The 23,688-nt window shown below is 43.9% G+C and overlaps 2 protein-coding genes and 1 long non-coding RNA gene across 5 annotated transcripts in view; 1 reads left to right on the forward strand and 2 right to left on the reverse strand.

Moving 5' to 3' along the window:
* SLC25A25 (solute carrier family 25 member 25) overlaps positions 1 to 6,524 on the reverse strand; it is a 40,400-nt gene extending 33,876 nt beyond the window's left edge. Inside the window, exon 1 of one of the 2 annotated variants that reach the window (XM_083484581.1) lies at positions 6,022 to 6,524. In XM_083484581.1, coding sequence (XP_083340707.1) covers positions 6,022 to 6,330 — 309 coding nt within the window. In that variant the 5' untranslated portion in view covers positions 6,331 to 6,524. The remainder of the gene's footprint in view (positions 1 to 6,021) is intronic. The other variant, XM_083484580.1, reaches the window with a different exon arrangement.
* A 605-nt stretch (positions 6,525 to 7,129) lies between these two features.
* On the forward strand, positions 7,130 to 15,614 carry NAIF1 (nuclear apoptosis inducing factor 1). Of its 2 annotated transcripts, XR_014521624.1 has the most exons (5): positions 7,130 to 7,311; positions 9,688 to 10,334; positions 11,467 to 13,380; positions 13,606 to 14,400; positions 15,159 to 15,614. XR_014521624.1 is itself a non-coding variant. In XM_083486021.1 (3 exons), exons 2-3 carry the CDS (start codon positions 9,827 to 9,829, stop codon positions 11,877 to 11,879), a joined length of 921 nt encoding a protein of 306 aa, XP_083342147.1. In that variant the 5' UTR covers positions 7,157 to 7,311; positions 9,688 to 9,826; the 3' UTR covers positions 11,880 to 13,618. The 2 variants fall into 2 exon arrangements, 1 of the variants encoding a protein (XP_083342147.1); XM_083486021.1 differs by lacking the exon at positions 15,159 to 15,614 and having other exon boundaries at positions 7,157 to 7,311; positions 11,467 to 13,618.
* LOC310698678 lies at positions 15,309 to 23,094 on the reverse strand. Its single transcript, XR_014521692.1, has 3 exons — positions 22,735 to 23,094; positions 15,630 to 15,907; positions 15,309 to 15,431 (listed from the first exon to the last, which is right to left on the reverse strand). It is a non-coding gene; the product is annotated as an uncharacterized lncRNA (long non-coding RNA).
* Between the last annotated feature and the right edge of the window lie 594 nt (positions 23,095 to 23,688).

The following is a 23,688-nucleotide window of genomic DNA, read 5'->3' on the forward strand; positions in this document are numbered from 1 at the left end:
TAGGTTATGGGTGCAACAATGGAATGTCTAGGTGCACTTTTTAAAAACAAGAATACAAAGCTGAAAATGAATGAACCCCAACTAAAAATATTATGTTCATTTTTCACATGGTCTAGTCCTCATCTGAAGACTGCAAAAAACAAAGCCATGCTTCCCTTGCCCACCCCCCTAATATTCTTAAGAGGATCCCTTCTTCATTCTTCATAGAGTGGCTGGAAGTAGAGAGGCAGAAAAAGATCATCCTTTTCTTCCACTCTGCAGACAAGCCCTGGATTCTCCTAAACCCACTTTCCTTCATATAAATTTATCATTTTGTCACCACAACTAATACATATTAAAGACCTATACAACTGATGGCAGAGACACCACCTTGAGTGTCCAATTTGCAAACCTAGGACTTAAGTGTCCTTCAATGAACCCACTCCAAAATTTGTTTTGATTTTAAGCCATCACTGTGAGAGTCTGAGGTAGATAACACTTTAACATGCACTATTTAAACCATCATAACTGGCAAGTATATTTCAAATTAAAAGCACATCATACATGGGTTTAAAAAGGGGAGGGGGAGGAGAAAAGCCCCATTGAACTTGGTTATGATTTACTTCTGAGTAACAGGCAGATTCAGATCAGAATTGAAAACAACCTTTTTTCCTAAATTGTGCCCTAATTGCTTCTTTTGTTTCTTATATATTGCATTTTATTGTATTACAATCTGAATTCCATAACATTATATTCATCTTAAGCCCTGTGAAATTCTTCCTGAAGTTTAATTTCTCATTTTTACCCTTTCATGCCTCAATTCCCCCTCTCCTACCTTACCATCTTTCTTGCCTTGGGCTCCCTGTCTATTAGCTTCTATACCTGGTTTTGTGAAGATTTTTGGAGTGTTTTTATTTGGCTACCTTTTCATTTTTACTTGATTGATTCATATTCACTTGTTTTTATTTGGCTGCCTTTTCATAGTGCAATATACAAATTTTAATAATAAAAAATTGCCACAGTAAATGTGGCATCCCAGGTACCCAGAACCTTTCATATAAGTATAACATGACTTTGAAGGCCCAACTGCTTAGGCAGTCCCACACACACACACGAACGTTAACTTGGAATTGGGACTCTCCTTTCACATTTGCCTGGGTGTAAGCCCTTTTGACTTCAGTAGAATCTATTTCTATGTAGACATTGATACACACACACACACACACACACACACACACACACACACACACCATACACTATTGCTGAGGCTGAGCCTCATTTATGGTTTGTGGTGTCCCGTTAAGAACGTCTATTTAAAATGTGATATTAACAATTTGTCACTAATTTGTGTGAATTGTGTGTTAGTTCATGCATTTCAAAAAAATAAATAGAAAGTGCTGCTACATGGGGTGGGAAGGGAATGGCAACTAGCCATTCTGTTTTTTTCCAGGTTCCAGGAGCCATTTGGCTCCTAGCTTTTATATTTCAGTTTCTAACACTGATTATCTCAGCACGCCATGCCTCTTACAGGTATCCCTATTGGCAACTCCTTCAGAACAGCACCACGTTGCTTCCCCATGACTCCAAAGCGCAGCTTTCCCAACCATGCCATCTTCTGTAAAGCACAGAATGTTTCATTGTCTTGGAATGGCTGAAATTGCTCTAAGTAGCAATGCAGACACTTATTATTCCACAAGGCTCATGAGATTGGAATGCCTGTCTTTAAAAATATGAAACGAGGATTCTCATGGCCCTCTTGGGTCTCAAAAAAACAATGGATCTAAAAATGAACCAGAGGCCCGCAAGGTGCTAGTCAGCATCAATCTTTCTGATGCTCTAGTAGTCTATACTTCCATAAAGAATGGTTTCTGGAACTAAATATGCTGGAATAGGAAGAAGGTTGCACTTGCAATTATCCCCCAGTGGAGAACCTTTGGCCCTTCAGGTGTAGCAGAACCGCAGCTCCTATTATCCCAGACCACTGGCCATGCTTGCTGAACTACAGCTCCCATCAGCATCTGGAGGGATGAAGGTTTCTCACACCTGCCATAAATGGTGAAAGCTGCCTGAGAAACATCCTCACCTGGAAGTCACCATTGCTAAATCCAGATATGTGTTGTCAGAAAGAGGAACAGACTGCATCCATTTTAGATAGTATTAGCCCAAACATACATATGGTTGATAATCATGAAAAGCTTGCAGCCATCCAATGGGATGTACTATTATTTTTATATATAGCACCATTGGTGATGTACATGGCACTTTACAGAGTAACTAACTAAACCAAATATATAGGCCCCTGCCCTGAGGTGCTTACAATCTATATTTTAAAAAATAAGCAATAGTGAATTATACACAAATGCAAATACATGTACTTGGCTTTGTGTCAGTTGGGAAGTGAGAACTAAGAAAAATAGGATGGGAGTAAATGAAGAGCTTTACATATAAATTCATATTGAGAGACGTAGGATGCAGAGCAAGTAGGTGTTGAAGAGATATTATTTTGGTGGTAGCAGAATTCTGGGGAGGATGTGACAGCAGAGATGTGACAAAGAATGGCCAGGAAAAAGCATGTTGCAGTGGTCAAGACTAGCTGGAGCACAAACTAACAATTTAGCCAAGGAACCAGATTTCCACTGCCAGCCCCGCCCTTATTTTGCATATGAGAACATGCCAGTTTTTAGTTACACCTAAATACAGGAAGTTAAGGAGAACAAAAAGAAGGGCGCCTAGACATTTTGTTTTGGCACCCACAACTGAGGTCCATATAGCCACATGGCTCCTAGCATTCTTATGTCAGTTTGTAGCATTGACCTGTTCATAGGGGTGTACTACAAAGCTGTGATTGAAGTTGGAGAGTAAATTGAGGTGGCTTAGGAGAAAAGTTAAATCATGCACACAGGTAATGATTCTCCCAGAATCCTAGAAATTTGAATGAGACAAGAATGTATGGCAAATACATGCACATGGATGTAAAATGCCAGAGCACAAATTCTCTTCTGTGCTGGGACTAAGCATAACTGTTAAGTTTCACAACGCACACATGCTGTAGTGAGTTTATGAATGTGCCTGCTTTGGAAGCCAGCTCAGGACAGGCTATAGAAGGGTAAATGTATGGTATATTGGGTTCAGCAGGCAAAGAAGAACCTTCAGCAACTTGAAACAGTATTTGCTCACTAAAAGTAAACAATCTTCTATGAAATATTGTAGGGAACCAATCGACTATAGAAATGGCTGCTATGACCAATGACCATAATATGATAATAGCATGATTGTATTGGTCACCCAGGGTTCAATCACCCCAGTAAAAACAAAAGGAAAAGAAAAGAAAAGAAAAAAAGCCATAGCCACTCACACCATTTCAGAAGTGAAAACAAGGAGATGCTTATTAATGCTTCTACACATCACTGCCAAAGGCTTCCTACCACCACTACTACACGTTGGAATATTGTCTCCATATGCTGTGTTCCGCTGCAAAAGAATGAATTCCGCCAACTTAAAAGTTGAGAAAGTTACTATAGCTTCATTAAAGATATACTGTACTAGGGAAACATCATTGTCCTACCATATATTATCACCTAAAAATGAGCATCCATATACGAAGTGGCAGGCAGCAGTCCATCCACTATCAGCTGCAACTGATAGATTTACAAATTATGAATTATAAATACAGCAACCTTCAGAAATGTGCAGCTACCTGGATGAAGGGAAGAAGAAGCAGTGAACACTGGCTTCATATGCATATTTCAAGCATTTTTAATACTAACTCAGTTAAAAGCTGAAGGCATTATAACTCAACTCTAACCATGCCACTATGATTCTACACTGATGTTATGATACACATGCTGCTCTGGGAATCAGGTTATTATAAATTAACACCTGGAACAAGTTGATAAAGCTAGATACTTTACACATACATGAGTATGTATAATGGTGTTTGTTTTTTACATCTCTCATGCAATTTGAACAGCTTTTAAAGAGGATTGGACAAATTCATGGAGTACAAGACTATCAGTGGTTGCTGGGACCAGTTGCCAGTTGCTGGGAATTGCAGGTGGGCAGAGAGCTGTTTGCACATCTTGCAGGCTTCCCACAAGCACATCAGTCAATGTGAGAACAAGATGCTGAACTAGATTCTGGTCTCATCCAGCAGGCTCATCTTACTGTTCTTGTATCACTTGTACAGTAACATGTTAAAGACTAATTAAAAACTACAATTTCAGTCATATAGTTGTTTATTTCCTTGACATCTATCTGATGGGAGGCCATTCCACAGGGCGGGCGCCACTACCGATAAGGCCCTCTGCCTAGTTCCCTGTAACTTCACTTCTCGCTGTAAGGGAACTTCTTGCTGTAAGGGAACTGCCAGAAGGCCCTCAGAGCTGGACCTCAGTATCTGGGCTGAACGATGGGGGTGGAGATGCTCCTTCAGGTATACAGTCATACCTGATGTTGTGTCCACTTCAGGTTACGTGTTTTCATGTTGCGTCCCATGGCAACCAGGAAGTACCGGAACGGGTTACTTCTGGGTTTCACCGCTCACGCATGTGCTGAAACGCTAAATCGCACGTGTGCAGAAGCAATAAATTGTGCCACATGGAGACACGGCGCTTTGGCTTGCATCCGTTCTGTGTTAAGGATGGGCCTCCGGAACGGATCCCGTCCGTAACACGAGGTTCCACTATATTGGGTTGAGGCCATTTAGGAAACGTACTGGGAGCCAATAGAGGTCTTTCATGGCCAAAGTCAACAAAAAATATAAATATCCCAATTTATTTACTCATTTGAGAAGACATCTGAAGACAGCCCTGTTTAGGGAAGTTTTTAATGACTGATGTTTTATCATGTTTTTAATATTCTGTTGGGAGCCGCCCAGAGTGGCTGGGGAAAGCCGGCCAGTTGGGCAGAGTATAAATAATAAATTAGTGGTGGTGGGTGTAAATAATAAATTTTTGTTGTTTGCTGAACAGGCTCTTGGGCTAGCATTTTTGTTGCTGCTGTTGATATTTTTTATATCTTTGTTTTTAGATCTAATGATTTATGTGGAAATTGTTCAGATTTGGTTGTGCATTTTTAAAATGTGTTTTATTTCTTGTTTGTGACAAAATGTAATTGTTTATTTTTTCATATCATAAGCATGGTTCAAACTGTGGAAAGGCTGAATACAAATAAAATGATGCATGTACTAATAATAATAATAATTTTTATTTATACCCCGCCCTCCCCAGCCAGAGTCAGGCTCAAGGCGACTAACACCAGTAAAATTACAGTAAAAACATAATGGGGGGGACCAATTTAAAATACAGTGGTACCTCATGTTACATACGCTTCAGGTTACAGACTCCGCTAACCCAGAAATAGTGCTTCAGGTTAAGAACTTTGCTTCAGGATGAGAACAGAAATTGTCCTGCGGCAGCAGCAGGAGGCCCCATTAGCTAAAGTGGTGCTTCAGATTAAGAACCATTTCAGGTTAAGTACGGACCTCCAGAACGAATTAATTACTTAACCTGAGGTACCACTGTACAGGTTAAAATGCAATTTAAAATGCGGCCTCGTTTTAAAAGAAGCCCATAGTCCAAAACCATAAGGGGAGGGAAACATAAGGGTCAGACGGAGTCCAAACCAAAGGCCAGGCAGAACAGCTCTGTCTTGCAGGCCCTGCAGAAAGATGTCAAGTCCTGCAGGGCCCTGGTCTCTTGTGACAGAGCGTTCCACCAAGTCGGTGCCAGTACTGAAAAGGCCCTGGCCCTAGTTGAGACCAATCCAACCACCCTGAGACCTCCAAAATGTTGTCATTTGTGGACCTTAAGGTTCTCCGCGGGGCAGACCAGGAGAGGCGGTCCCGTATTATCTTTTAAATCAAGGTTTGCAACAAATTAGCCTTTCCTCCCCCAAATGATTTAGCATCGAAAGAAGCTGTATCATAAACCGAGAACAAGGGGCGGGAAGAAGGAAAGAGGGACACGGGCCCTTCGCGAGAGGTGGCTACGCAGCGGTGGGTGAAAGAAGCAGGTCTAGCGGAGGAATTGCGGAAGGGCTTACCCACACATCCCTCTCGGAGCGCTGAAGCCCGAGACGCTGCAGGCCGATTAACAAGTCGTGGACGCAGAGAGCGCCGTCGCGGTTCACGTCCAGCTGGAGGAAGAGGCTCCGCAGGCGCCGCTCCTGCTCCGGGGGAGAAGCGAAAGAAGCAGGAGGGGGCGAGCCGCCGCTTCCATCAAGGGCGGGTATGGCGGGGCCCCCCGCCACCGCCGCGCTCAAAGGGGTCGCCGTGGCGGCGGCGGCGCCGCACTGGCAGAGGACGCCGTTCACCACCGGGGAAGCCAGCGAGCGCCGCGCGCTAGCCGGCATGCCCAGTTGCCTCAGCCGCCACGCACGCGCACCCCCACCCTTGAGGCGGCTCGCCGGGAAATGGCGCCGCGCCTGCTTCAAAGGAGCCGGCCTCTTTCTCTTTTACCCACCCGGCCTGCGCGCGCCGCTCGCTGATTGGCTAATTGCGTCAACGTAACGGAACCGAGTCACCTGGTTGGCCAGATCAGTGTGTCGTCACCCGAACCGCCGGCAAAAAAAAAAATAGGGGGAAAAGGAAGGGGCTCACGACGCCCTCTATTAACCAATCAAAAAGGGGGGATGGAAGGTCCTATGAAGCCAAAGGAGGCGGGGACGGAAAAAGGACAGGGCACCGGGCGGCACATGACTCGGGCGTCTTCCCCCTCCCATCCGCCTCTTTCCACCCACCCAACCCTGTGTTTCGCTGGCTTTCTTGACAGGCACGAGTACCGGTAAAGTACTACATATACACATTCCGTGCGCTTTCTGATGGGAAGGGCAGGACGGCACGAAAGCCTCTCAGCCAATGAAAATGAAGGATTGGCAAGATGGCGTGCAGCGATTGGAGAACGAGATTTGGGTAAGGAGGGGGAATGGCCTATTGGCCAATGTAACTGCATACGGACAGCTAGTAGGCGTCGAGGCAAAAAATAGGCAGGAGGCGGAACTTCAAATGTGATAGGCAAGACTGGCGGAACGGTGTGGAGGGGTGTAATTTGCATATGACGGACATGACTGTTACCCAATCCGCAACCAGTAAGTGCTGCCCTACGTCTAATAAGGCGGGACAAACAGCTAGACGAGGGATAGCGGTCTTTGGCGCAAATCCAAAGCAAGCCAATAGTAGCGAAGCGTTGCGGGTGGGGGTGGACACCGGGTCGTGAAAGGCAGGAGGACAGTCCAATAAAAGTGGAGAGACAAGAGACGCTGATTCTGGAAGCCATTACGCCACTGCCGCAGACTAGAGGCCCTCTTTGGTGTGGGATTCGACCGGTAGTTGGGGTACGCAATTTGCGTATTATTATTTTTGTGTGTTTTTTTAAAAAGTATTTATTATTTTGGGAAATATAAATGGGGAGCGAGGAAGGGGCTCCCCTGAGGGCACTTAGGGCTCCAGCCTCGCCTGAGGCCGGCGAGGCAGTTATCCAAGGTCCCCACCCTCCTTCTAGGCGTTGGGCCTTTCCTGGGTTCCCCTCAGCGCCCTCTGGCGCTCTTTGCGGCCGCCTCCCTCAACCTTCCCCTCACGCCCATCTTCTCCTTTATCTTTATCCTTTACCTCAGCAAACTCCCTTCCACGGAATCATGGCATCGTAGAGTCGGGAGGGATCCCAGGGGTCATCTAGTCCAGCCCGCTGCGATACAGGAATCTCGACTAAAGCATCCCTGGCATATTGCCATCCATCAGGGGATTCTCCCCCCTCATTCTCCATTAGAAATATTTAATTATTATTTATTTGTTAAATTATTTATTAAACCCTCCACCCAAAGATCGCAGTGTGGTTCACACCCACCCGCACATATCTTGAAGGTTGGAAGTTTCATATCATTCTTCCTCCCTCCTCTCCTCGGAAACCACAAACTTCCAAAGAAATCATGTTTAATTTACCCTCTTCCTTTTTCTCTCCCCCACCCCCATAGTTATCCTTTTTTTCTTCTCCATCTTAAATTTAAAACTAGTTCTTTTTCTTCTCCCTTCCCTCAAGAAATCACACTGGCATTTTAAAACAGTATGTTTTTGTTCCTCCTGCCCAGTATACTCTTGGGTGTCCAGTATGGGTCATGCGTGGAGTAGCCCCATTGAAATCAATGGGCACAGGCAAGGCGTAGTTGGATACAGATTTGATTTTTTTTCCTTCCTCAGAAACTTATTTGTTTCCCCCCTTCCTCTTCTGCTCCCATAAATTAAACGAATACAGGCAGGTCTCTGCTTATGCTGGAGGTTACAATCCAGAGGGATAGCACGTAAAGCCAAAATAGTGTATAGTCAAAACACATTGGGTGCAATGGCAGGTAGGATTGCCAAATGTTCTTTTACTGGACTCCCACCCTTTTAAAAATTAATTGTCAAGTGTGTACAGCTGGGGGGGGGATTGCCAAGTGTGTACAGCCGAATACGCGTAAGTTTAATACTTGCAAGTTGTGAGTTACGTGCATTCATTATAGTTCAAGGTTTTTTTACTGAAATTACACTGTGCGATGTAATGAAATTTCAGTTTTCACTTCTCTTGTGACAGGAAACTCCTTTTTTGTAATTATCTTGATTAGCACCATTGACCCTAAAAATTACTGATTTTTTAAAATGGTACAATACCATTCATGTCTACTCAGAGGTAAGCCCTATTTATTTCAGTGGTGCTTACTGCAGGGTGAGGCTAGAACTGAACTGCAGCCTTAATTTCAGGACTGCACCATCCCAATATTACTTACTCAGAAGTTAGTCCCATTGTATTCAGTGGGACTTCCCATATATGTGTGCATAAAATCACAGTCTTAATAACAGAGTCACACATATCCCTTTCATCTGCCTCCTGCCATTTTTAAATAGTAAATCCACCACCCCAGAACACCTGGCTCTTCAAAACCAATAATGCATACTGTTCCCACTTGCTTTCTGTATTTTAGACCAGCAGAACCCCTCTCCCCAGAAAAAACCCTTTTGAAACTGATCTTCAAAAAGTTGCCATATAAATCTAATAATCAACTGCATTGGTCAAAATATAGTAACATCTTCCTGCCCAGTCTTGGCAATTTATGGCAATTTATGGCTCTGATAATTTATAAGTATCTTTTAAAGATAATGCTGCCTCCTGGTACAAAAAAAGGCCAAACTTTAGTCCTTCAAGGAAACCCTGCTGGGTGGCCTCTGCTGGATTGTATTTGGTAACAATGCAAAAGGACACTTACCCCGTATTTTTCGCTCTATAACACGCACCCAACCATAACACGCACGTAGTTTTTAGAGGAGGAAAATCTGTAGGCATGCCACCCATAGGCATTCCCTCCATAACACGCACAGACATTTCCCCTTACTTTCTAGGAGGAAAAAAGTGAGTGTTATGGTGCAAAAAATACGGTCACCCTCTGGAATGCCCTCCCTCAAGGAATTTGTGGAGAGATGATCAATGACCTTTAAGTGCTTCTCAGTAAATTCCAGGGTTGCCCCAGCTTTCTTGGTACATTTGACTGGTGTTGTGTGTGTGTGTGTACTAAGTTTTATTTGTATTAAAGAGTTGTGTTTTGTTTTGATCTCATTACATCAAGGTTTTAGGAAATTTTATTGAATGTTTTTATTGTTTTCATGTAAACTGGTTATAGAGGTTTTTATTATACTAACCCCTTTGGTCACAAGGAATAACCTTGCTTCTCAACTTTTTCTAGAGTTTAGTTGTTTACTGCAGCCAGATCTGTGTCCTTGGCAGCTGCATTTCAACCTTCCCAGACATCCTGATATCTTGTTTTGTCTCTGGACTTCAGCAAGGCCCACAGCACCCAGTTTGCTTTGGGACTTGAACATTCCATGGCAATGGCATCCCCTCCGGCTCCGCCGGCTAAAAAGCGGAAAATGAACTTCTCGGAACGAGAAGTGGAGATAATTGTGGAGGAGCTTGAGCGGAGCAAGCACCTACTGATCAACCACTTCAATGCTGGCGTACCACTAGCTGCTAAGGCTGCTGCTTGGCACAACATCCTACGCCGTGTTAATGCTGTTGCTACCTGCCGCCGGGAGCTGCCTGAAGTCAAGAAAAAATGGTCTGATCTCAAGACGGAGGTGCGACGCAAGGTGGCGCAGGTCCGGGCTGCAATGGAAGGAGGTGGCGATGGCCAGGATGGAGGTGTTGAGGGCCAAGATGCTGAAGATCCATTAGGAGTCACAGCTGCTCCAGTTATTCTAACTCCCATGCAGCAGCGCATCTGTAACTTGCTGGGGGAAGCCACCATTATTAGCCTGCCTGCTGGAGACTGCACTTCAGATGGATCAGAGATACCTATTACTGCTGCAGCCACAACAGTCACCCTTACTCAGAGTGAGTGTGTTGTTTCTTCCTTCCCCATGTTATACACAATGCTTAACTTAAAACATTCAGTGAAATAAAGTTATTTGATTTCTTAGATTGTACGCTAACCTGTAATCCTCAAATGAAGGGAAGTATAGAAATTTGATGGTTAATAATGAAAATACTGTAATGGATAATAAGCCTCCACTTGAAGCATCCAGCTGAAAGTCTGTAAATTTTGATAAGCCTGCTTTGCAATGGGGGCTGAATAATTTTGTTTGCAACTGTAAGTAGAACTTTGGATTATAACCCTTGATCTTCTCATTTGTGGTTTGAGTCAAGATTTTGGATTTTTCTCACGCATATTTCTTACCATTGCCAGGCTGTTTTGTGTTATCACCCACAGTGCCTTGTCAAAACCATTTTGTTTTTGTGCTATTGTTAGTGGTTCTTTTGCATTTTCTTTCCCTCTTACCTTCTCTGTTCCAATCCCTCCAAAAGAGTGCAGATAAAATCCTTGTGAAAACTTCAGGATTTTTTTTTAGAATGCTTTAATTGTTCCAGTTATTACTATGTAAACTGCTATGTGAAGACCACAGCGAAATTTGAAGTGTAAAAAAACAGCAGAATATATTAAGAAACATGTTGAAGAGGGATGAAATTAGATGATGGAACCTTAAAACGCAATTACAGTGGTACCTCGGGTTACATACACTTCAGGTTACAGACTCCTCCATAGAGGCTCCTGCCATAGCCGCACGTCACCTCTCCAGCCGGGAGAGGGTCGCGGGGGGCTGCTTTAGCCCCGCGCGCGCTCTCCCGGCTAGAGAGGTGACACGGGGCTGTAGAGGTTCCTGCCATAGCCGCGCTTCACCTCTCCAGCTGGGAGAGGGTCGCGGGGCTATGGCGTCTTCACTCCATAGGACGCACACACATTTCCCCTTCATTTTTGAAGGGGAAAAAGTGCGTCCTATAGAGCGAAAAATATGGTAATTTGGGTTATAAACATTGGTGCTGTTGAGTGGAAAATCACTAGTTTTGTTGAATTGGAATATAATTGTTGAGTAACAAATGTAACTTTCTATAAGGAAAAAAGATTAAAATATCATATAAACGGATAAATATTGTAGCTTAAATAAAATTTCCTTCCTCTTCTTCTTAGTTCCAGCTGAGACAACATACCATAGTTTGGAGGATGGTGTTGTGGAGTACTGCACAACAGAAGCTCCGACCACAGTCACTGCCGAGGCCCCCTTAGAGATGATGGCTCAACAAGCAGAAGTCTCTGTGAAGCCTCAGGAACTGAAGAGCCGCATTGCCCTGAACTCAGCCAAGCTCCTGCAGGAGCAGCGAGTGACCAATCTCCACATGAAAGAGATGGCCCAGAACATCGAGCAGCAAAATGACCTCCTGCAGATGATCCGCCGCTCTCAGGAAGTGCAGGCATGTGCCCAGGAGCGCCAAGCCCAGGCCATGGAAGGGATGCAGGCTGCTCTGAATGCTCTTGTGCAGATCCTTCGCCCCATGATTAAGGACTTCCGCCGGTTTCTACAGAGCAATGCTCCTGCTCCTTAAGTGGCCTCAGACCCCAGCAGAGCAGCCCAAAACGGACAGTATGGCATCATTCAATGAAATAAAATGGACAGTATGGCATCAATGAAATAAAATGGACAAAATGGCATCATTCAGTGAAATAAAATGGACAAGATGGCATCATGCAATTAAGTGAAGCCTTCCAGGCACAGACTTGATCAAGAGAATGAGCAGGGTATTTCTTTGTATTTGACAGTGTCTGCAAACTGATTCAGTGCCTGCCTTTTTTTTTGTTTTTGGCTGAAAACCTATTCTGGATTATTTCTGCTCTTGCTTTTTGTTTTTTAAAATGTGTGCACCGTTTCTAGATGTGGCCTGCATAGAGCATATGTGACAAATGCGTAATTTAACATTGAACTTTCAGAATTGGGAAAATAGATTTTATATAAAAGAGAAACTTTTTTGTTTTCATTTATTGTGTTAAGGAAGACCATTTTCATGAATTGTAGGTAAGCATTAGCTTTGTCACATAATGGCAAAAGTCAACAAAAGAAAGCATCAAACGTTTTAATTGTCAAGGAGTCAGTCAAATTCATTTTCAAAAGTAATTGGCTGTCATAAAAATGCAGATTTGAGGTATTTCAGTATAATACCTCATTGTGCACAGCACACTGACCCCCATGCTGTACAGTAAAATTTTGTCTATTCCATTGAGCTTCTGAGGCAAGCAAAGAAATCCTATGAATAATGAGTTTTTTTCCTATCTATATATAAATAAATAACAATTTTTCTCCCTACTCTTCAAGAAGGAAATTCTCTGAAGAACTCTTTTGAGAAATCTGTCCCTAGGAGTGGAGGGAAGAACAGGGTACATAATAAGCAGTATTTTCTCTTATCTGTAGCAATACTCCCCATGTATGCCATTACAATTAAAATGCTCGCTTTTTGGCTACTTGCTTAGACATGCATAGCAACACAACTGGAATAGTTAGCTATGTGTGTGTACATGCAGCTGTAAAATAAAATAGCTTTGATGGTTATGCATTGGACCAGGCTAGGCTTTTGTCATCAACTGTCACACAAGCTGGTCAGGTTTATTTTACAGTGGTACCTCCGTTTTTAAACCATTCCGGAAGACCGTTCAAGTTCTGAAACGTTCGAAAACTGAAAACTCAATAGCTGACTGATAGCATTCAGGATCTTGCACTCGGCGGAAGCTGCATGGCGTGTTTGACTTCCAAAAAGTGTTCAAAAACCGAAATGTTTGTTAATGGAGAAGTTTAAAAACCGAGGTACCACTGTATTTATTTATTGAATTTCTTTCTGGGATCCTTAATCCAAGGATCCCAGGGCAGTTTACATATAAAAACACATAACATAGTAACTAACAATAATCAACAATAAAAATAATTACTGCAGCCCAGTCAGAGGTGGGCTAGCACCTTTGTTTGAAAGAGCGTTCTGTGTTGACAGTCTGTAACTCTTACTGCCTTGCCTGATTGGGCTAACTGGTGTTACAATACTCTTTTTTCTAAACTAAAAAGCTCCAAACATTTGGCTGGAGCTATCATCCCTAGCCATTGTTGCCTGAGACTGATGGGAGTTTTATTCAAAAACATATGGGAGGCATCAGTTTAGAAAAAGCTGCTTTAGCTTTTTCTCACAGGAAAAGTACTCCAAATTTTATTCATGGCTAGCAATAAGTGTTGGAAATCCTGGAAGCTAAGACTCAAGTTTAGGACAAGTACTCTGGTGAGAGCCCCAGCAGAGACATAACATGGGGGGGGGGGAGAAAAGTGTGTTAATGTTAAATCTTTAAAATGTGAACTTTCCCAGGAATCCTACTCCCTAGGACACAAATAGACCACATATCTGGTAAGTTATGTAAACATTTTGCATGCAAAATTTTAAAGATAATATTCATCAGCTTCTCCATACCAGTCAGAAAAACGTGCACAGACAATAAAATGCTGCTTAGTTACAAGATGGTACAAGTTCCTTAACAACTGGTGTAGGAAAATGCTAGTTACAGACTCCATTCTTGTCTGAAGCAAAAGAGGCTGGTTAAAGCCATGTTGCTGAGCTGGAGGAACTAGCTCAATCCTCCTCACACACTGAATTCACATGCAGGCTGAGCATAACAAAAGGTTTGGCTGCCCATTTCCCCCCAAGGTAAGGGTAAGCAACATGGGCAAAACCTGACAGGATGGCTTAATCCATTGCATTAACCCCTTCATGCATTAATTCCAATCAAGAATGCTGGTTATATGAAGCTGGTTACCCAACAGGAAGAAGCTAGGTAGAAAGTGTTGACAGCTGTCTCATTCAGTATGTAACCCAGTGTCAGCTGGGTATTTAGGTCCAGATTGAATTGTTGACCAATTCAGCCCCAGAAACTACAGAGAATGGCTCTGCCTGACATGGGTTCCACCTACTGTTTGGGTTGCCTGACTTCCGTCCTTCCAGGTAAATGGAGTGCCAGTTACTTCCAAGAAGGGAGCAGACACATTTGGCAGACTATATACACCTCAGTGGCAGAGTACTTCCTTTGCATATATAACAGGTGTCAGAGCTGCTTGAAGATCCTAGCTCACACAGGATCACGCTAGCCAGCGATCATTAAGTAAAAGTCTTTATTGAATTACAGTTTCCATTCTCACGCTGCTGCGCGCAACTCTACGTCTAGTAGCTAGATCGGCGAAGCTCCGTCTGAGTCTCCGCCCCGTGTGCACCAACTTAATATCCTAGCCTTGCTCCACCTTTTCCGCCTGACTGTCCTCCTCTGGGTCCCTCTACCCCCCGGGGTTTCTTCCTTCCGGGATTCTTCTGACGCTGACCCGGACCCTCCTGTCTCCTTGCGCCGGGCTTTAGGACCTGGCTCTCTTTCGGGGCTGCTTACTGCGCCGCCTTCCTCTGCATTTGAACTTGGCGCGCGCGCCCAACCTTCCACTTTCCTCTTAACCGTTTCTTCGCTCCCCGATGGAGGTGTGGCCACTCCTGACTCATGCCCTCCCTCCTGTGGTGAGCTGCCAGCGCTTCCCCCCTGGCTCCCTTCCTCTTCCCTGCTTCCTGGCGGTGACGCTGGTCCCGATTTCCAGCTGCTCTCCCCTGAGTCCCCTCTGGCTCTATCTTCCTGGGGTGCCCCCCTAGACTCCCCCCTTGCCCTGGCCACTGGTGCTCCTTTCTGTGAATCCTCTGATTCACTGGAAAGACTAGGAGATCTCGGGTCGTCGTCATCACTCATCTTTTCTTCTGCCTCCTCCCCTTCGCTCTCTGTTTCCTCCCTTGCCCGTGCCTCTGCTCCTAAACCCCTGACATCAGGGATGGGGCATGTCAGGACCTCCAGGTGTCCTGGGACTCCCATCGTCCCCAGCCAGCTTGGCCAGTGTTCAAGGATAATGGTAACTGGAATTCAGCAACACCCTGGTAGCACCACTTAGTAGATGACAGGAAAGGCATTTGTTTGCCTCAGACCTGGAAAAGCAACTGCCAGACACAAGTACAGTAGTAGAAAAATTTGGGGTACATGGACAAATACAGTACAGTGGTACCTCGGGTTAAGAACTTAATTCGTTCTGAAGGTCCGTTCTTAACCTGAAACTGAGGTACCACTTCAGCTAATCGGGCCTCCCGCTACCGCCGCGCGATTTCTGTTCTCAACCTGAAGCAAAGTTCTTAACCCGAGGTACCATTTCTGGGTTAGCGGAGTCTGTAACCTGAAGTGTATGTAACCCAAGGTACCACTGTATTAAACATTTATTATACCACTGAGGAAAACAGTATGTTCTTAACCTGAAAGTGTTCTTAACCTGAGGTACCACTTTAGCTAATGGGGCCTCCTGCTGCTGCCGTGCCGCCGGAGCACAATTTCTGTTCTCATCCTGAAGCAAAGTTCTTAACCCGAGGTACTATTTCTGGCTTAGCGGAGTCTGTAACCTGAAGCGTCTGTAACCCGAGGTACCACTGTAGTCTCATCTGGTGAGACTATTTGTCCTATTTCTGTCCAATTCCATTTCTGACCTAGTGGTGGTGCTATCCATCCATTCTTGTCTTATTTTTGAAAGCTGTTCCTTCAAAGTAGAATAAATAACATAAAAGACCTTAGCTAAATTTGAGGACCTTATTTAACTGTAAGCAATATTGCTAAATAAAATATGTAGTCTGACATACGGAGAGGCCTAGAGCTGCAGCGGTACAGCTACGTGCTGTGAGTCTGAGCAAATATTTTACAACTGGCTGGGTTTGTGCCATCATACTATAGTGTTTTCAGTTATATTTTGTATAGTGAAACATAGAGAAAATCTGATCAAGCCAAGAGCGTGGCAAAATTGAAGTCTTTTACCAGCAGGTATTGGAAACCTCCAGATGCTTTGGACTCCCATAAATTCTGAACGTTGACCATGCTAGCCGAAGCTGATGGGAATTGGAATTTCAACACATTTGTAGGTCACTACACTGGCTGCCCCAATTTACTGTGACTCTTACATGCGAGGAAAGATTAGGTGCTGAGTTTATTGATTCAATCCAAGGGGGGGACGGACGAGAGAGTTCTCATTAAACACCGCAAGTACACGTACACATCGCTTGACGCATGCAGACACATGACCACACACTTCACAGCTGGTACAGGTGCTGTGACTGCAAGGTGACTGGCCTAGGAGTTCAGAGTGAGGAGGACATAGCAGGACCCTGGCATCAGATGTGTCATGCTGCTCCAGGTGGATGCAAAGTTTGTATTGCCTAAAATATGCTGGTTTTTTTGCCCATGCTATTACAGAGGAGGCTGATACATTCAGACAAAGGGGCACAGCCCAGCCAACTTCAGTCTGCCCCTAGGCCTGTCTTCACCTGCCTGCCAGTGTGGCACTGGTTATCAGTTTCCTTCTCCTCCTTAGTCTCAGTATTGCCCTTGTACAGCTCAGCAGGGAGAAGGAGGAGGACAAAGCTAGAATTAGTTGGCTCTGCCCATCACTGGCTCTGGCTCCACCTACTGTCGGCCTCCACCCTAACCTGCACACTATGAGTTGCACTGGGCGCCAGCCATTTCTGGGCTCTTGTTTCCACAGCTATTGGTACCCCTCCTGAGCACATACTTAGTTTGCCTGTTGGGTAATCCAGCATTGTTTGGGAGCAGGCCATCTGGCAAATACCCTGGTCCCAAACCATTTAGGGTTTTATGATCGGCACCTTGAATTGAGTCTGGAAATTAATGGGGTGCCAACACGGGTTGAGTGAAACCAGAGTAATATGTTCCTAATGGTTACTCCCCAGAAAACACTGTTGCTAAATACGGCGTCGTTAGTGGTAGCATCGACTTGAGCTCCGCATCAGTTGATGCGGTTTTTATTATTTTTATCAGTCTTTTATTAGCTTTTATCAGCCGCGGTATTTTATCTATGTCATTTGGCAGCTATTATATTCACAAAGCTTGAGTTAAGGGCTTGAGTTAAAAGTCTTAGAGAAAGTCCTGGAAAGTCTCAGAGAAAAGCCTTAATTAGCTCCACCTCAACTAAAACTACCAACTACTTATCAGCAGGAGTGGAGATTAAACACCCTATCGTGGGAGGACGCCGAGCTTCCTGATTTACAGCAGAAATTAGCAGCGGCTCTATCTCTGGGAAAATGTCGAGGAAAAAGAAGCCACCGGCCTCTTCTCCACAAGTGAGCCCACAGCAGAAGAGCAAGCAGAGTAAAATGGACAATTTTGTAAGAGCACAGAACTCAGAACCTACTACATCAAATAGAACTCATTCCCAGGTAGGGGAATAATAAATTAATACAATAAATTAATGTGGCCTTTCAGTTGCATCCTGTGTATATTGACAGCAAACTCTACCTGTGGATTATTATGCAAATAAAGCAGCACTATTCATACCCAAGAGGGAGGGCAGCTTGAAACAGCCCACAGAGGCTCAATGGCCACAGAATGCTGAATAATGAAAAATCAGGGGGTAGGGGAATGGAATGGAGTAGCTTGGGAAGGGGCATGGTTGGCAGGTTTACTGCACTGAAACATTTCGTGGCAAGTCCCACAAGCTAATTGTTATGTACTGTACTGAGCTGAATCCTAGAACAATAGGATCCAGAATGCAGCAGTCTGATTGGTCTGCAGGAACCACCCAATCCAGCTCCAGCTGGAAGTGAATCAGCGACCTCATTGGCCTGCAGGAGCAGCCAATCAGGCTTCTGGAGGAGGTGAATCCACAACCTGATTTGCCTACAGGAGCCACCCGGAATTAGCCAATCACATGGGGCCCATAGACATTTTGGGGAAAGTGTCATTCATTGCTACCATGATCTGAATAAAGAGCATGAAATTCACACTCGACTCCGAGTATATTTCACTAACGAAAAATACAAGAGAATTGAAGTGTTGCACACTTCAACTTAAGCTGAGAAAATACAAGCGTAGAGTCAGTCACTGTCATAGAATAATCCTACTAGTGGTGATAGGTAAAGGTAAAGGTACCCCTAACCATTAGGTCCAGTCGCGGATGACTCTGGGGTTGTGCGCTCATCTCACTCTATAAGCAGAGGGAACCGGCGTTTGTCTGTAGACAGCTTCCGGGTCATGTGGCCAGCATGACTAAGCTGCTTCTGGCGAACCAGAGCAGCGCATGGAAACGCCATTTACCTTCCCACCGGAGTGGTACCTACCTACTTGCACTTTGACATCCTTTCGAACTGCTAGGTGGACAGGAGCTGGGACTGAGCAACGGGAGCTCACCCCATCGCGAGGATTCGAACCACCAACCTTCCAATCAGCAAGCCCTAGGCTCTGTAGTTTAGACCACAGCGCCACCCGCGTCCCCAGTGGGGATACATACATGCATATATTACTTCACAGTTTTGCAGAGCTTTCTACAGCACTTACACCTCAACTGATGAGGGCAACCACTCACCCACCCACCCACCCACCCATCAAATACTTTAAACTAGGTGGCCCTTTCTTACATTCCAAATCAGGGGAAAAACGGTTACCAATATGGTGCATGACATAGGCAAGCCAACTTCCCTGGAAGGGAGAAAAATCGCTTGGAGCAACTGAATATAAAGAGTTTAGGGGCAGTGGGGCAAAGTTTATTTTTTAAATACAATTCATGACATTCTGGGCCCCTCCAAATTACTTGGCCTTTTTGTTGGTGTATTCTGCATTGTGTCGTTTATGTAATAACAGAGAATTAGTGGTGAATTTACCGTATTTTTCGCCCTATATGACACACTTTTCCCCCTCCAAAAATGAAGGGGAAATCTGTGTGCGTCTTATGGGGCAAATACAGGCTTTCGCTGAAGCTTGGAGAGCGAGAGGGGTGGGTGCGCACCAACCCCTATCGCTCTCCAGGCTTCAGGAAGCTATCAGCAAGCCTTGGGAGCCTGCAGGAGTTCCCGCAGGGCTCCCCACACTGCGGATAGCAGCCTGCCGCCCGGCGCGCAAAACGCCCTGAAGCAGAGCGCCCCTCGCGCCGGGCAGACATCTGCAGCATGGGGAGCCCTGAAGCAGAGTGCCCCTCACGCCAGGCAAACATCCGCAGCGTGCGGGCCAGCCCCACAAGCTCGGGGGACAGTGGGGAGGCGCAGTGCCGCCATCCCGCTGTTCCTCGACCTGGTTTGGAGGCTGGCGCTGGGGAGAAGCGCACTTCTCCCCAGCACCAGCCCCACAAGCTCGGGGGACAGCGGGGAGGCGGAGCGCCGCCATACCGCTGTTCCCCGACCTAGTTAAAAATTTCCTTTATTTCCCCCCCAAAAAACTAGGTGCGTCCTATGGGACGGAGCGTCCTATGGGACGAAAAATACAGTATACTGTGGACCCTCCACACATCATTCCATTTTATGATAAATTCAGCAAGAAGTTGTGGGAAATGCAGTGATGGGGGGCAGGGGGAAGCAGTATGTCCATTTCAAGACATTTGCAGGCACCATCTTGAGCACAAATCCTCATGCAGGAACAATAACAGGACATCTGGAGCTATAAGAGGGGAGCATTTTCCCAACAGCAGCCTGCTGCAAAGGGTAGTGCATGTACCTAGGGATGCAGAGAGATCTCTGATGCATGATCACTGAACAAGCTTGTTCATAAAAATCAGCACCCAAGAGAAAAACTCTTCTAGTCTTTTAGCTTAAGAAAAAGGGACCGAATGGTTTTTCAGACCATCAGGGATAGGAAGAGACTCAACATGTAGCAGTTGCATTGGAAGCAAGTAGGCAAGACCACAGTAGGAACTTCAACCCCATCCTGGAGACCAGAAGTGCCAACCACCAGTGCCTTTTTTTCATCTGTGAAGACTGGCATTTCTCCCCAATATCTAGCCTCAAACAATTGTGTCCTCAGCTGAAACTGCATGAAGGATGGCTTTCCTGACACGGGTGGTGCTGTGGGTTAAACCACAGAGCCTCTTGGGCTTGCCGATCAGAAGGTCAGCGGTTCGAATCCCTGAGATGGGGTGAGCTCCCGTTGCTCGGTCCTTGCTCCTGCCAACCTAGCAGTTCGAAAGCACGTCAAAGAGCAAGTAGATAAATAGGTACCGCTCCGGCGGGAAGGTAAACAGCGTTTCCATGCGCTGCTCTGGTTCACCAGAAGCGGCTTAGTCATGCTGGCCACATGACCCAGAAGCTGTACGCCAGCTCCCTCAGCCAATAAAGTGAGATGAGCACCGCAACCCCAGAGCTGGCCACGACTGGACCTAATGGTCAGGGGTCCCTTTACCTTTATGGATAAAAATGCATATAAAAGGCAATATCAGAAAATTCATTATTGCAATATATTAGGCAAAACTGCATACAAATGTTTTATCATATAAAATTTTTCATTATTTTCATTTTTAATTGATTTTTTAAAAAATAATATTTATTAAAGGTTTAAAGATTACAGAAAGAAAAAACAAAAGAAAGAAAAAGAAAAAGTAAACAATGCAAATCAATACTATACATAAAAAACAAAAGACACAATACATCAAAACAAAAGCAAAAGCAAAAACAATTAAAAACGCATCCAATATTTCCATATCTTTGTCTTTCATTAACTTGTTTCATTGACCTCCTCGCACCTCCCTTTTTTGTGTTCTAGTTATTAATTGTTTCAGCAAATCCTTTCCATCTTTCACTATTTTCTATCATATAATTATCATAATTTATTTTAAGCTTATCTTACCATTAATACCCAAAAACGTATTTGTACTTAACTACTTATAACATTTCTACTAAAGCCGTGTAATTTCATTCCAACATTTTTCTAACACTCATTAATTTTACAATGTTTCTATAAATAAATTTTTAAAACTTTTTTCCAATCTTCTTCCACCGTCTCTTCTCCCTGGTCTCGGATTCTGCCAGTCCTTTCTATCAATCCATATGGTCCATCAACCTGGTGATCTTCTGTCCGAGGCTCTTAACTCTTTTCCATGTCCCTTCTGCAGATCTTCTTCATATTTATACATACACTTTACTTTATCTTCTGCTGATCTTATTCTTAATTTCCTTCCTTTAACATTGAGGAGTAGATCTCGGGGAAACTCTTTATTGTCTTTATTCCTTCTCGGCTGGTCAGCCCATTCTCCATAGTCAAAACTAAAGTCCAAAAGATATTTCAGGATGTGTTTCAACTGGCTTTCTCTAAATTCAGACATAGAAGGCAGCAGCTTATATTCATCAAATTGTCTCTGTAAGACTGAGGCTCTCTCCACTTGTATTACTTGAGGTTCTACAATAACTTTCTCCCTCGTCTCCACAACTTGCCATGTCGAAGTAGATTCTTGGATCGATTCCTGAGTAGTTTCTGTATAGATATTCACTTATTGTCCCAAATCAGTCATTTTTTGTCCCAAATTATCAATTTTAATAGTAATCACATCCATCTTCTCATGAAGCTGTTCCAATAAAACACTTATCTTGCAAAATGCAATCACTAAGGCTTCTTCTGTCGACATTCTTGTCCAAGGTCAATCTCTGATTCTCACGGTCTTTTATCTCTGCAGCTGGAAAATTCCCCAGCTCCACTCCTGCAACAGTTTCAAAAGCTCCCTCTAGAGGAAACAATTTCTATTTGTATCCGTCCTTTTAAACGCAGATCCAGCAACAAAGTTAATTTCAATCTTTCAGTTACTTTTGCTCCTTTTTAAGTGCAAAAGGAAAGAATGGAAACAATTTATTTCTCTTATTTAACTATCTGTCAACATACGTTTTATTCACAGTCAATGGACTTTCCCAAAACGTCAAACTTACTGACAGCCCGTTCCCAGGTTCAAAACGGTGGCAATTTGTCTTTCATCACTCTCTCTCCTGCAGGCTTAGGCAATCTAAAATTTCCCCCCTCTTCTCCTGCTTCCAAGGGGTTTTTAATAATTTTAACTGATGGAAATTTAGTCCTTTACAAAAGGCTCTCCAATATTTTAGCTTGCAGTGTCTTTGCTCTATCTATTTACAAAAGAGAAAGGCGGACTTCCTGTTTGAAACCTTCCCGTTTCGGTGCCGAATTAAGATGTTTAAAGGTCCAATTTTCCGTTCTACTCACGGGTAGTTGTTTAAAATCCAATTGTCCACAGGAAAAAAGTCAGCGCTCTCCGGCAACGGCAATGCGGCTTCACTCCGTGAAAGAAGCAGTCGATTCAAAGCACCGCGCCACTCACCCCACGTCGCTCCGGACCCCCGAAACCGGGTTTCCCTGCGAGTGGGGGGCGCAAGAGGTGCCAGCCGAATCCCACGTCCACAGGCTTCTCCCATCTGTGGTTTTTGGTGGGTCTCCGCCTTCGCCGTGGCGGCCAGACCCTGATTTCCACGGAGCGGGTTCCTCTCGATCAGAGGAATTCCGCCATTGCTGGAGGCGCTAACCCGGATGTCCTCTTTAATTGTTAATTAAATATGGTGGGGGACATGTCATGCTCCTTCAGCACTCAGCTCTCACCTGTAGTTCCTAGAAGCTGGAGGTACATGCTGTTTCTTGAGACAGATGGATGTCAACCACAGTCACTTTTCTAGTTGCCTTTTTATGGAGAAAGCCCCCCCCCCCCGTTTTCTCTTTATTTTTTCACCCTACTTGAAACAGACTTCATACCTACCTAATATTTTGCAAGCTACCTTTACATTCAAAACAACTTAGCTTGAAGTGTAAACAAATATTTATTCCCAACTCACATTGTTGCATAGACCTTTAATTTAATACTGGCTTTTCTGGTCACCAAGTATTTTTTTATTTGTATTTTTTTGGATTCTCTTTTTAAAAGCCTTATCTTGGTATTTTCTTAAATTTTCAGTTTAAATTTTTAAATTATCATTCAGGGACTTTTTTTAAAAAAGTCCACCATCACTCCACAACTTACTGTCTCTCTTTTTATTAGGATTTCTTCTTCAGCCTTTAATTTTCTTTCAATTTCTTTTTGTATTTAAAACATTTTGCCTCTCCTAACACTTTTTAGAAAGAGATACCTAAGGTAGGTTTATTTATTTACACATTTTAAAAAATCCAAACCTACCCTTTTTGAGAACATGGTGGCTTAAAACAAGAATTTAAAAATCAGAATACCACACTAAGATATATTAAAATGATCAAGCAGTAAAATACATTTAAAATGCAGTAGATAAAACCCACAGCATTAATATCCATTTAAAATAAAAATGGGTGGTCTCTGTTTTTTATGGTTCATTTTAAAAACGGATTTTATCTTTTGTATCCTTATTGTACACCACTTAGAAACTGCACTGTTAAGCAGTATATAAATGGATGAATTAAGTAAAGAAGATTAACTGTATCTCCTTTTTTAAGGTTTAAGCTGTAATTAATATTTCAGTAGGGTAAAATCCCCCAGGTTTCCTTTAGAAAAAAATCACTTTAATTTTTAAAGAGAAAGCCCTTCTATGC

This window comes from Podarcis liolepis (assembly GCF_965112155.1).
Source record: "Podarcis liolepis genome assembly, chromosome: Z".
NCBI classification, from domain to species: Eukaryota; Metazoa; Chordata; class Lepidosauria; order Squamata; family Lacertidae; genus Podarcis; species Podarcis liolepis.